Source organism: Ursus americanus, chromosome 5 (genome assembly GCF_024610735.1).
Source record: "Ursus americanus isolate L20-20 chromosome 5, mUrsAme1.1.p, whole genome shotgun sequence".
Classification (NCBI taxonomy): Eukaryota; Metazoa; Chordata; class Mammalia; order Carnivora; family Ursidae; genus Ursus; species Ursus americanus.
The window spans coordinates 52,758,577-52,772,751 of NC_142131.1; the positions used below are offsets into that span (position 1 = coordinate 52,758,577).

The 14,175-nt window shown below is 42.8% G+C and overlaps 3 protein-coding genes across 4 annotated transcripts in view; all 3 read right to left on the reverse strand.

The window, feature by feature from the left end:
* LOC123790247 (protocadherin alpha-C2) overlaps positions 1 to 14,175 on the reverse strand; it is a 128,761-nt gene that overhangs the window by 98,748 nt on the left and 15,838 nt on the right. The gene's annotated exons all lie outside the window — the stretch shown is intronic.
* LOC123790249 (protocadherin alpha-13) lies at positions 633 to 8,272 on the reverse strand. The gene has a single exon (XM_045794476.2). It carries the CDS (start codon positions 4,322 to 4,324, stop codon positions 1,913 to 1,915), a length of 2,412 nt encoding a protein of 803 aa, XP_045650432.1. The 5' UTR covers positions 4,325 to 8,272; the 3' UTR covers positions 633 to 1,912.
* On the reverse strand, positions 8,321 to 12,669 carry LOC123790250 (protocadherin alpha-12-like). Its single transcript, XM_045794477.2, has one exon. The coding sequence runs from the start codon at positions 11,329 to 11,331 to the stop codon at positions 8,950 to 8,952; it is 2,382 nt and encodes a 793-aa protein (XP_045650433.1). The 5' UTR covers positions 11,332 to 12,669; the 3' UTR covers positions 8,321 to 8,949.

Below are 14,175 nucleotides of genomic sequence, written 5' to 3' on the forward strand. Positions count from 1 at the left end.
TGAGCAAAAGGTACAAACTTCAGGCTATAAAATAAATAATATACAGAACAATTACTATAATTAATAATACTGAATTACATATTTGAAGGTCGTTAAAAGAGTAGATCTGAAAAGTTTTCATTACAAGAAAAAAAATTTGTAACAGTGTATGTTGATGGGTGTGAACTAGACTTATTGTGGTGATCATCTCCCAATATATACAAATGTCAAATAATTACATGGTATATCTGAATGAATATAATGTTATATGTCAATTATACTTCAACTTTTCAAATAAACTTAAATTAGAAATAAATGTTTATTAATTTAATTAATGGATGGTCCATATAAAAACTAAGATCTTCCTAACTAAACATGGAGACCATAAAATCCATAAAAGAAAAATAGATATACTTTAATATAGAAATATAAAAAACACTTTTACATGGCAAAATATACTATAAACAAATCAATATAAATTGTATAGGAGAAAAAAAATTTCTGAAATAGGTAGAAGATAAAAATTAATATATCTATATTTTACAAAGAACGTTCCCAAACTGAAAAACAAAGAAAAAATTTTTCAAATAAAAATGGGCAAATAATTTAATTAACAAATCAAAGAAAACCAAATACAAATGACAATACACTCAAAATCACTGGTGGTATGTGGAATCAAAGTTAAAGTAACAGTGAGATATCACTCTGGCAGAATATAAAACCCGCTATTGATTTTAGAGATAAGAGAGGGTGCTCATAACTTGTTTGTGGAAATTAAAAGTACTACAAAATTCTTGGAAAGTACTCTAGCAACACATTTTAAAATTAAAATTATTAATACCCTTTGATGTGTCCATCCCACATCTGAAAGTGAATTTCGCAGAAATAAAAGCACCAATATTTTAGAAGTATGTAAGTGATAGTACAGCATGGCTTATGAGGGCAAAAGAACACTTGAAACAAATTGCTCATCCACAGTTGAATAACTGAATATATAAAAGATTTACCCTGCATTTATGGGGGGTACTAGACAGCTATTAAAAGTATCAGATTTGTGGGGATTTCCAAAGACATTGGTGATTGAGAAGTGTAAAATGCATTACCTAGCCTAATAAACTTTCTAAAATAAACAATAACAAAAAACCCCACCAAATGTATGCACCTGTGGAGCAACTAAATGACTGCAAATCAATATGTGAAAAGAAAATCACAAGCCGCCTTTGGATTGGATACATCACGGAAATGGTGATGTGACCAGAAGAAAATGAGGAGGGACCAAACCGAAAAAAGGTTCGGTTTTTTTTTTTTAAAGAAACAAACAAAAACAAACTTCTAAAGGGCATTTTTGTAAAAGGTTATGTGCTCTTTAAAATAAAACATGTATACAGGCATATGTATAAATTTTCTAAATAAAGACATTTGTTTTAAAATTCTCATTAGCCTCAATAAAACAAATCTTTCTGAATGCTTAAGTATTCATAATGTGTGGCTTCTTGTAAATTCGCATATAGGAAATAAATACTTACAAACTGTTAGTAATACTAAAAAAAAAACCACAAATGATTAGGATTATGGGCAATTTATTATGGCTTTTTGCTTACGAGTTCAATCTGAACAATATTTGTTTATTTGTTTGGAGAGAGAACACGCGGGCAGGGTCGGAGAAAGAATCTTTAAGCAGGCTCAATACCCAGAGCTAGGCCCACCTGAGGCTCCATCGCCCAACCCTGAGAAAGGACCTGAGCAGAAATGGAGTCCGAAGCTTAACCGACTGAGCCACCCAGGCGCTTTGATCTGAACAATAATTCAATCCATGATGTCAATAACACTCTTTAAATACTATGAAGACGAGCAAAATTAAAGAATAATGTTATAACTAAGAATGAAGAACTTTAAACGATAAAACTGTAAGGCTAAAATAGTGACGCAGTTTTTAATACGAACTCACCTCTTTCAAATGTTCTGAGTCTGGTTCTCTTTCACTTGTTCCCTCCGTAGAACTCAGACACGGAGGAAGGCTGGGGCTGAAGGCCATGAGGTCGGTCTTGGGCGGGCCCTCCCCAGAGCACACCCTCTGCCGCCTCTGCTGCGAGTACGACCAGCTCCCCACCGCGCTGGAGCACACGAGCGTGGGCTTGCCAGGCCCGCACGCGCCCTCCGTGGGCGGCGCCGAGCACCGCAGCGCCGTGTACAGCAGCAGCGTCAGCACCAACAGGCTGGACACGGCGCAGATGGCGACGATCAGGTACACGTTGACATCCACCAGCGCCGCCTCCGCGCCCGCTGCGCCCGCCAACACCCGCGACGACGCCTTTGGCGCCTGGCCGCTCTCCACCAGCGACAGCAGCACAGTGGCCGTGGCCGTCAGCGCCGGCTCGCCGTGGTCCTTCACCAGCACCAGCAGGCGCTGGCGCGCCGGGTCCGCCTCGTCCAAGGTGCGCGTCGTGCTGATCTCGCCCGTGTACAGCGCCACGCGGAACGGGCTGCGCGCGCCACCCGCCGCCGGCTGCAGCTCATACGACAGCCACGCGTTGTAGCCAGAGTCCGCGTCCACCGCGCGCACCTTCGCCACCACGTGGCCCGCGCCCACCGACCGCGACACCAACTCGCTCAGCGCGCCGCCCGCTCCGCCCGCCCCAGGCCGTGGCAGCAGCGCGGGCGCGTTGTCGTTCTCGTCCAGCACGAACACCTGCAGCGTCACGTTGCTGCCCAGCGGAGGCACGCCCGCATCGCGCGCGCTCACTTGGAACTGCAGCAGCTCCAGCTCCTCGTGGTCCAGCGGCTGCAGCGCGTACACCTTGCCGCTCTCCGCGTGCACCGACACGTAGCTCGACAGCGCACGCTCGCCCACGCGCCGCTCCACCAGCGAGTAGGACACCAGCGCGTTCTCCTGCGCGTCGGCGTCGCGCGCCGACACCGTGAAGATGTGGCAGCCGGGCGGGTTGTTCTCCTTCACGAACACGGTGTATTCGGGCTGCGCGAATGCCGGCACGTTGTCGTTCACGTCGGCCACTTCCACGGACACGCTGGCCGTGGCGGAGAGCGAAGGCGAGCCTCCGTCCCGCGCGGTCACTACTAGAACATAGTTCGCCACGCTCTCGCGGTCCAGGGTGCTATCCAGCACCAGGGAATAGTAATTCTTGAAGGTGGACACCAGCTTGAAGGGGACATGGGGTATTAATGAACAAGTCACCCGCCCGTTGGCGCCAGAGTCACGGTCGGACACGCTGATCAAGGCGATGACCGTGCCCACCTGAGCATCCTCTCGCACCGGAAGTGACAGAGAAGTGATGGTAATTTCTGGGGTATTATCATTTATATCTAGTATTTCCACCAAAATGGTACAATGACCTGCCATTGGAATATTCCCCTTGTCTATTGCCTCCACCGATATTTCATACAACTTCTTTTCTTCGAAATCTAGTTTACCTCTGGTTCTAATTTCTCCATTGTTGGGATTAATGATAAATGCATATAACACCGCAGGCGATACAGGCCTTCTAAACGAGTAGATTATGTCTCCATTCGTACCATCATCAGGATCTGTGGCATTTAGCTTGATCACTAATGTTCCATTAAATGCGTTCTCTAACACTGTCACCTTATAAATATACTGGTCAAATTCTGGGGCATTGTCATTCACATCCAAAACTGTAATCAGCAACTGAACTGTGCCGGTCAGCTCCGGTTTGCCCCCATCATTGGCTGTCAATAATAAGCTATGCTCCTCAATTTGCTCTCTGTCCAATGATTTTCTCAATACAAGTGACAACGAAGACGTTTGTTCACGATTGTTTCGTGTGTCCAAAACGAAATACTCGTTGGGATCGATTCGGTAGGTCAAGGCCGAGTTTACTCCAATATCTGCATCGGATGCGCCATCTAGTGGAAACCGAGTTTCTGGGGGTCTAGATTCTGCAATTACTAGTCTTTTCTTACTTTCAGGGAACACAGGCGGGTTGTCGTTAATGTCCTTCACCTCCACCTCCACATGGAAAACCTGCAGCGGCCTGTCCACGATCACCTCCAGGTGGATGCTACACTCCAGACTCCGCCCGCACAGCTCCTCCCGGTCGATCCGAGAATTCACAAACAAAATGCCATTCTGCAGATTTACCTCCAGAAGGTCCCCGTGGCCTTTGGACGCCACTCGGAACAGGCGTGGTACCAGCTCCGCCAGCTCCAGCCCCAGGTCCTGGGCGATGCGACCGACGAAGGTGCCGTGTTTGGCCTCCTCCGGGACCGAGTAGTGGACCTGGCCGCTCCCAGGCTCCCAGACTGCGAGGAGTAGAAGCGAGAGCAGCAGACTCGGGGCTCCTGGGCCTCCTCGCCAGGAGAACAGCATGGTACACTCAAAAGGATTCAAAGATATCTGAAGTATAATTTATACCTTACCGCAAACTGACTCTCACCGGCTTCTGGGGGAGGATTCACTAGAGGTTTTCCACTATCTGCCGAATTTTCTGCAGGAAGGAGGAAGCGGAGGCTGTTCTTCTGGGAAATGTTCTCAGTGAAGAGCGACACCATGTGCATGAATGAGTAACTGTAAAAATGATAGGTCTTCACATTTTCCATTGATGTAGAGGGTTTTATTTTGTTTTTGTTTCTGTCATTTCGTAATGTTTTTCACTGCAAATAGGTAATTGAAGATTAAATGTCCTTCTTTCCAGAAACAGTAAATGACTGTATTCTGCTCTGTATAGGATCCTAGTTGAGAATTGGTTGAATTCCATTTTTCCACAAATACATTTTTTCAAGTGTAAAACTTTTAAGCAGAATTTTTTTAAGATTTTATTTTCAAGTAGTCTCTACACCCAGTGTGGGAGTCGAACTCACAGTCCCGAGATCAAGAGCCACATGCTCTACTGAATGAGCCAGCCAGGTTCTCCCATGCAGAATTTTAAAAGAGGAATATTCGATATTCACTTTTGGAAATCAGTCTCCAGTTCTGCCTAACTTTGGTGGTTTTGGTTGGGTATGTCTTTTTCATGTAATATTTATTTAGAACTGCTCACACAACAGCCATTAACTCCAAATGGAAATATAATCAATTATAAGAATAAAACAGATGATCGTGGAAAATATTAATAAGTGATATACCAGATGTGTAAACATATCATATGTGTAAATTCCCCCAAATATGACTGTGAAATGTGGATAAAATATTTGTATTTAAAGGAAGTGTCCGTTCAATGTGTGTATGTTTGCATGTGAGCATCTTTGTGCATAAACACAATAATTTAGATCATTAAGATATAACAATGCTTTAAATTTTTCTTTGCATAAAAGATGCCAAGAACTAGCATCCTATGTATTTGATGGAATTTAAATTAATACCAATAGGTTAAACTTGCCTCTTCTCCTCCCCATCCCTGGGAAAAACTTTACTATCCTTTCAGTTGAATCTGATTTTCCAAACATCAACAGGTAGGCAGAGATGTTAACACATTTTTAGCAAGCAAGAAAGGAAGGGAATATTACTTTTACCTATTGCTACAACTCTTTCTACCAAGCCACAAAGTTCCAGGCAAAATAGTGCTATGAAAGATATAGTACAGTTCCAATAATTATCTTGCCTGTCCTGTGCACAATTCTGCAGGAAACAATAGTTGAGTTCATTTCTGTGTCTTTGCTCATCTCTGAAAATTTGAGTAGAGTGTCTGATATTCTCTTATACCCATATTCCTCTCCTGTTACATTACTTTAACAAAACTTTACTCGTATCGTGGTAACAGTCCCTTGATTATTTGTAGTTGTTCTTGTCTATCAAGCTCTACCTTATCTCCCCTTCCACTCCACTTAACCTAGACTACAGAGTCAACTATGTGAGATACGTCAGACACGCCAAAAGCACTCACCTGCTTCTATTACTCCTCTAACATTTTCTTTAGCTTCTAACACACAGCCTAACAATTCATTTTCTCCCTCTAACTTAGCTTCTCCAATTAGGGATGTTGCTTGACCATGATCACTATATTCTCTACAAGTTTACTCTCACCTTTACCTTTATTTGGGCTTTCAAACAAATTCCTGATTAATTCTTTCCTCCTGCATACAAAGATCCTTCCATATTTTCTCAAATTCCCAACCTCATTTCCATCATTTGTTCTCAGATAATTTACACAGAGAGATAAGTAATCAGATATGAACTCAATGGCTCTCTTCTTATATTGACATTTTTATTTCCCTACTAAGGAACAATGGTCCCCACTTTTAAAGCCAACCTTATGCTCTTAAAATATTTTCTCTTGTTTCATCCTGCATATTTTCATTTTTTTTCTGTTTTCCCTTTTTTAAGTAGGCTCCACGCCAGAACTCACAACCCTAAGATCAAGACCCTGAGATCAAGACCCGAATGGATAGCCAGTCAGATGCTTAACTGACTGAACCATCCAGATGCCCCCGTATTTTTCAACTTCATCTTTCTTTTTTTAAAAGATTTTATTTATTTATTTGACAGAGAGAGTGAGAGAGAGAAAGAGCTCCCAGCGCTGGGCCCATGAGCAAGGAGAGAGGCAGAGGGAGAGGGAGAAGCAGACTCCCCACTGAGCAGCAGGGAGGCCGACTCAGACTCCAGGACCCTGTGATCATGACCTGAGCCAAAGGCAGACCTTTCACCAACAGAGCCACCCAGGCACCCCTCATCTTCATCCTCATTCCTAATCTGTCTGTGTCATCTTCGGATCTCCTTTTTACTTGCTCCTTTTCCTTACACTAAAAACACTCAGGTGTCCATATATATGTATATATGTGTATGTACACATATATATTAATATATACATACACACGCATACATATGTACACATATTATACACACGTTTAAATTTGCTACTTCTTGGGGGTGAAAGCTAGTTCTGTTTATCCCCTTCTCTTCACCTCAAACTTCTAACAGTTACTTGATGTATTACACTTTGAGTTTTATTTCAGCCCTCTATTGTATAACCTCTTTAAGATTTTAAGCCTATTATAGTGGTTTGAATGTCGACTACCCTAAAAGATATGTCCACATCTTAATCCCTGGAACCTGTGAGTATTACTTTCTGTGACAAATAATGTGATTAAGTTTAGGGTTCTGAGAGAAGGAGTTCAGCCTGGATTCCCCAGGTGGGCCCTAAAGTGCAATCACATATATCCTTATAAGGCAAATATATAGATAAAAAGATATGCAGAAAAGAAGGCAATGTGACCAGGGAGACAGAGATTGGAGTGGTGTAGCCACAAGCCAAGGAATGCTGACAGCCATCAGAAGGGACAAGAGACAACAGATTGCCCCTTCGAGCTTCAGAGGGCACAACCCTGCCAATATTTGCATTTTGGACTTCTGATCCCCAAAATGGTGAGGGAATAAAGTTTTGCTTGTCTTAAGCCACCCAGTTTTTGGTAATTTGCTACAGCAACCCCAGGAACGAACGTACTTATTCACCTAAATTCTTTACTTGGACGTGTTATTCTCATTTTTTAATCTCTCTTTTCTGATATTATCCTTTCCTATAGATTTTTTTCCATAAGGAAATTACTCCCAAATCTAGATCTATAATCTCCCCTGAGTTCCAGACCTGTATTTCTTTTTTTAAAGGTTTTATTTATTTATTTCTCAGAGAGAGAGAGCGCACAAGCAGAGGGGGAAGCAGGCTCCCCACTGAGCAAGGAGCCCAACAGGACTCATCCCAGGACCCTGGGATCATGAACTGAGTCCAAGGCAGATGCTTAACCGACTGAGCCACCCAGGCATCCCAACACCTGTATTTCCAATCACATTGGCATTCTCTAGAATCTTAGAAGTAAATTTTCTGAAATGTTTCTCTCCATTTGCTAGCTCAATAAACATACACAAACTGTTTCTTCAACTGTATTCTGAATCTTGGTTCATGGCAATCTCATCCTCCCAGATGACCAAACTAAAAAAGTTAGTGTCATCCTGTATTTTTGTCTTTCTCTTATCATTTGTAATGAATCATTCATTCTTAGGTTGCTTCTACTTTGCTAATGCCTCTTGCACATGTTCCTTTCGATCCATTTTGACTGTCATGATTTGCTTCCATTACTTGGTACCTAGAATATTATAAAAAATTATTTACTAGCTTTCTTACCTTCAGAATCTCCCCTGTTCCATCCTTCAAGTACACATTCACTAGAGCAAACTCTGTTCATTTATTCATACTTATCTGTCCATCACTAAAACCTTCCAGTTGAAAAGTTATCTTTCAAGGCACTCTTTAATAAAACATGCCTAATCTCTGGAGCCCACCCCCACTTTCACCTTGTAGGGAATCACCTAGGCAGTTTATTTCAATATTGTATATGTATTCAAAAATTATTGATTGGGGGTGCCTGGGTGGCTCAGTCAGTTAAGTATCTGCCTCCGGCCTAGGTCATGATCTCGTGGTTCTGGGATCAAGCCCCACACCAGGCTCCCTGCTCAGCGGGAGTCTGCTCCTCCTTCTCCCTCTGTCTCTGCTCCCACTCATGCTTGCTCCGCTCTCTCTCTCAAATAAATAAATAAATAAATAAATAAATAAAACCTTTAGGAGCGCAAATAAAGGAATCCAGTTAACAGTATCTGAAAATTATTTGCACTAACCTTGCAAATATTCTCTGATCATGAAATTAAGTTCAAACTTAAAATAAATTTAAGAGTTACCAAACACCTATGCAGTTTTTACTCTTACGTACTAATATTTTTCAGGCTAATAATTCATATAAGAAAAATGATAGAATAAGAAAGTTTAAAATCTGGTGATCCATAACCACCATTTCATTTTTATATCTCACTAGTGAACATGAAACTTCAAGTGAACTTTCAAATGAAAGTTTCAAATGAACATGAAATACACAAAAAGTTCAAAATGACTAAGATGATCATACCACAGAAGATGGTCCCTGGTTTAAAAGATAATATGAAGAAAAAAGAAAGGATGTATTTATACCTTAACAAAAGTTATTAAAGGAAACAGGTATACTTAAATGATATCAATGACTTACTTCACTGGAAGGATTTAAACAATCTTCTCCTGACTGTGGAAGACAAGGACTGAAGGCCATGAGGTCGGTCTTGGGCGGGCCCTCCCCAGAGCACACCCTCTGCCGCCTCTGCTGCGAGTACGACCAGCTCCCCACCGCGCTGGAGCACACGAGCGTGGGCTTGCCAGGCCCGCACGCGCCCTCCGTGGGCGGCGCCGAGCACCGCAGCGCCGTGTACAGCAGCAGCGTCAGCACCAACAGGCTGGACACGGCGCAGATGGCGACGATCAGGTACACGTTGACATCCACCAGCGCCGCCTCCGCGCCCGCCGCGCCCGCCAACACCCGCGACGACGCCTTTGGCGCCTGGCCGCTCTCCACCAGCGACAGCAGCACAGTGGCCGTGGCCGTCAGCGCCGGCTCGCCGTGGTCCTTCACCAGCACCAGCAGGCGCTGGCGCGCCGAGTCCGCCTCGTCCAGGGTGCGCGTCGTGCTGATCTCGCCCGTGTACAGCGCCACGCGGAACGGGCTGCGCGCGCCACCCGCCGCCGGCTGCAGCTCATACGACAGCCACGCGTTGTAGCCAGAGTCCGAGTCCACCGCGCGCACCTTCGCCACCACGTGGCCCGCGCCCACCGACCGCGACACCAGCTCGCTCAGCGCGCCGCCCGCGCCGCCCGCCCCAGGCCGCGGCAGCAGCGCGGGCGCGTTGTCGTTCTCGTCCAGCACGAACACCTGCAGCGTCACGTTGCTGCCCAGCGGAGGCACGCCCGCGTCGCGCGCGCTCACCTGGAACTGCAGAAGCTCCAGCTCCTCGTGGTCCAGCGGCTGCAGCGCGTACACCTTGCCACTCTCCGCGTGCACCGACACGTAGCTCGACAGCGCACGCTCGCCCACGCGCCGCTCCACCAGCGAGTAGGACACCAGCGCGTTCTCCTGCGCGTCGGCGTCGCGCGCCGACACCGTGAAGATGTGGCAGCCGGGCGGGTTGTTCTCCTTCACGAACACGGTGTATTCGGGCTGCGCGAATGCCGGCACGTTGTCGTTCACATCGGCCACTTCCACGGACACGCTGGCCGTGGCGGAGAGCGAAGGCGAGCCTCCGTCCCGCGCGGTCACTACTAGAACATAGTTCGCCACGCTCTCTCGGTCCAGGGCGCTTTCCAGCACCAGGGAATAGTAATTCTTGAAGGTGGACACCAGCTTGAAGGGGACGTGGGGTGACAGAGTGCAGGTCACCTGCCCGTTGGCTCCAGAGTCACGGTCGGACACTCTGATCAAGGCGATGACCGTGCCCACCTGAGCGTCCTCGCGCAGCGGGAGCGACAGCGAAGTGATCATTACCTCAGGGGTATTGTCATTCAGATCCAGAACTTCCACTAGGACTGTACAATGACCTGCCATAGAAGGAATCCCTTTATCGATGGCGTTAACCTGAATTTCATACTCATTGTTCTCTTCAAAATCCAATTTCCCATAAATTCTGATTTCACCTGTTTCTGAATTTATTGAAAACACGCATTTCTCACTCACCGGCAAAATCAGTCTGATTCCATAGGAAATTTCTCTATTCACCCCTTCGTCTAGATCAGAAGCGTTTAGCTGAATCACTCTCGTACCATTTGGGACATTTTCAAACAGCACTACTTTATAGCCAGGCTTGTCAAACTCAGGAGCGTTGTCATTCACATCCAGAATGCTTATTTTAATCTGAACAGATCCTGTCAGCTCGGGTTTACCGCCATCCTGGGAGGTCAGGAGTATATTAAGTTCTGGAGTTTCCTCTCTATCCAATGACTTCCGTAGTACTAGTTCAGGCAATATACTTTTATCGTTTTTCGTTATTATTTTAAGAGTAAAATACTCATTTAGACCTAACCTATAGGTCAGAAGAGAGTTTACGCCGATATCCGCATCGGAAGCGCCCTCTAGAGGAAAATGAGAATCCAGAGGTGCAGATTCAGAAATCAGTACCTTTTGTTCTTCTTCTCTGAATACCGGTGGGTTGTCGTTAATGTCCTTCACCTCCACCTCCACATGGAAAACCTGCAGCGGCCTGTCCACGATCACCTCCAGGTGGATGCTGCACTCCAGACTCCGCCCGCACAGCTCCTCCCGGTCGATCCGAGAATTCACAAACAAAATGCCATTCTGCAGATTTACCTCCAGAAGGTCCCCGTGGCCTTTGGACGCCACTCGGAAAAGGCGTGGCACCAGCTCCGCCAGCTCCAGCCCCAAGTCCTGGGCGATGCGGCCGACGAAGGTGCCGTGTTTGGCCTCCTCCGGGACCGAGTAGTGGACCTGGCCGCTCCCGGGTTCCCAGACTGCAAAGAGCAGAAGCGAGAGCAGCAGACTCGGGGCTCCTGGACCTCCTCTCCAGGAAAATACCATTGTAGTTAACAAGATCTCTGAAGGAGGACTGTTGGTTTTTAGGGATCGCTCACCTGCGAACCTTTATGAGCAGTCTCCCTTTCTGCAGGTACATATATAGTAAAATTTACCCAGCTTTCCGGTGAATATGGAGTCAATCCTATTCTGTCAATGGTTGGAATCTGGGCGCGGAGACAAAATTTTTCCTTTTCACCTTCTGAGTGTACAGCGACATCATGTGACTGATTATGTAAGTACAAGAAAGGATCCTGAGGTTCTTTTTGGTTTAGCCACTTCCAGGGACTCTAAATTTTTTGACTTTTGGATATTTTCGTGGATTGTTTGTAAATGCCTGTTTTTTACTGTATAAGATACTAGTACCAGAGCACAGTCATTTCCATTATACTGCAGTTTTTAAAATATTCTGCTTCAAAGTCTATCATAAAATAATTACGGAAATACAGAATATCAGAAGCTACTCTTTGCCTATCATGGAGAATAAAATAAAGAATAATATACATCACCCTCAACCTTATTTTGCTTACAATTCACACTTGTAGTGACTTTTATCCTTCACATTGTAGGACTTTAGGAGAAACGCAAGAATTCCTGCACTTAGCAAAGAAAAAGAAACTAAAGTATTTATATTAACTGAATATTTCATTCATATAAGTTATTTTATTCATACTTCTGTTGGATATAAAAATTCATCATAAATATGGAACATGTAGTTGTTTTTGGTTCCTTGATGCTCAAATGTGATGACTTTTCATACAACTGCTCTCATTCCCGTAACATCTTAAAATGAGGCCTGGGTACAGATCCCGTAAGGTTTTACTCTAGCAGAAGAAAAGCATTTTCATGTAAAATGTTGAATCAAAGCCCCTAAATTTCACACAATATTCGAAAGTGGCTGTGGAGCCCTAATATGAAAAAGATCTGTGAGATGTTTTGGAGCCCAGTCTCTCTGACTAGAATCAAAAGAATATAAACTTCATAATGAACTTTTGGTTTCCCTTTAAATGTTCCCTTCGGGTCAGCTAGTAGTCACTCAAAATCTGCTTCTCTTCAGAAAATCAGAATGGTGACTATGATGCAAGGAAGAATCAAAGGACTTTCCATAATTTCATTAATTAATTCAAGATCAGCTTTAAGGGAAAACAAAACAGATAAGAGCCCACAGCTAATTGTGAACAATTAAGTACAGCATTTATAAGCTCATTAAAATTCAAGTCAAAATCTTTAAGCCAACAATTTGTCACCATTCCTTTTACATCTAATAATGAAAGGAAGTGAGATAAGAAATCTTTATAGAACCAGAAAATAATAATCAATAATCTTCCTACAAGTAAAAGATAAATCAACTATAAAACTGGCTCTTAAGTAATCAAAAAATTTTGAATTTTGATTCTATTGGACTAAATTGTCTAATATCACTACCATGCTTCTTCATTTTCTATCTTCCATTTTCAAAAAAAGTCAATGTACAATGATTGCTAAGAAACTTCATTGAAAAGTAGTGTGTTCTGTAGTCTTCACACAGTTAGACATAATTAAATTACTAAAGAGATAGGAACATCTAAAATTAGCTTAATACTTAGAGAGTTGAACTAGAAAATGGTTGAAATTATAATTTTACACCATCAAATGTAATCCTGAAATTAAGAATAAGGATAAAAGACACAAAGTTTGTAGAAAATAGCCCATACAATTTGAAATTGTCTAAAAATGTGCATCAACTACTTATGTACTGCAAAAGTAATAATTTGCAAAAATGTAACATGTACTTAAAATATTCCAACATCTTTGTTTATTAAATTTAGATGACACTGAGTCATTCTAAGAACTTCATTTGGAGATGGATAATAACGTGTGCCCTACCTAACATTCACATTTATATCTTTACAGTTTTATAAATGATACGATGGTTTAATCTTTTAAGTCTGAAATATTTTGTATTTTAATTTGGTTGCCTACTATAGAATAAAGAAATTTTAGCCCCTAAGTCTAAAGGGGAGCATAGCCACATATGAATTTCATCAAATCCTCAAAGAAATCAGTGACTCTGCCACCCTATATATAGCTAAGGATCACTGAATCAGAAGAATGACGTAAGGGTAAACGACCTTTGGTAGAATCATCAGATGTGATTATAGCACATGAAAAGAAAATTTCACAAACATTAGAGATAAAGCATTTAAAGACATAAAATTTAAGTTGCCAGATGAGCGAAAATGATAATTTTCACTTCACTTTAATAGACTTAATATTTCCCTTTCTAGATGAATCCACAAAACTTAGGACTGCCAACCAGCATATGTTGCATATATTATAAGCCTATATGCATGTCTTCAGCAAGTCTGAAGACTTGATCGAGTGATATGAATAACTTTATTTGCCTAGTACACTTTGTAAGCATAAATCTGGGAGTTCTGTTTGACTAAGATGTAGATAAATCTGTACCCATTACATGCAATAAAATAAATCGACAGAATTTTTAAGTTACATTATGTCAATGAAACCACCACACAATAATGCAAGACTGAATTTTTAACTGCAAATAATATGAAAACAGGTTTTATCTTATCAGTTGAGGCAAAACTAAAGATTATTTAATGGAAAATAAGTGTACGATCCATGTTTAACACCACAGAAAAGAGTATATCTTTTCAGACTTAATAGAGTGTTCAATCTAGCCTGAATTGAGAAAAGTCAAGAGATCTAATGTGAAAATATTAAAGTAAAAGACTGTGTTAAAAGACACAGTAATTATCTACAGTAGGGATGATTAGAGATGAAATAAGTGGTCTGGGTACATCACTGAAAATTAGAAAAAATAATAATAAAATGCTGACAGAGTTATTT

Excerpts from the sequence above, each read along its gene's own strand:
- LOC123790250 (XM_045794477.2), bottom strand. The coding sequence starts at position 11,331 with ATGGTATTTTCCTGGAGAGGAGGTCCAGGAGCCCCGAGTCTGCTGCTC.
- LOC123790249 (XM_045794476.2), bottom strand. The coding sequence starts at position 4,324 with ATGCTGTTCTCCTGGCGAGGAGGCCCAGGAGCCCCGAGTCTGCTGCTC.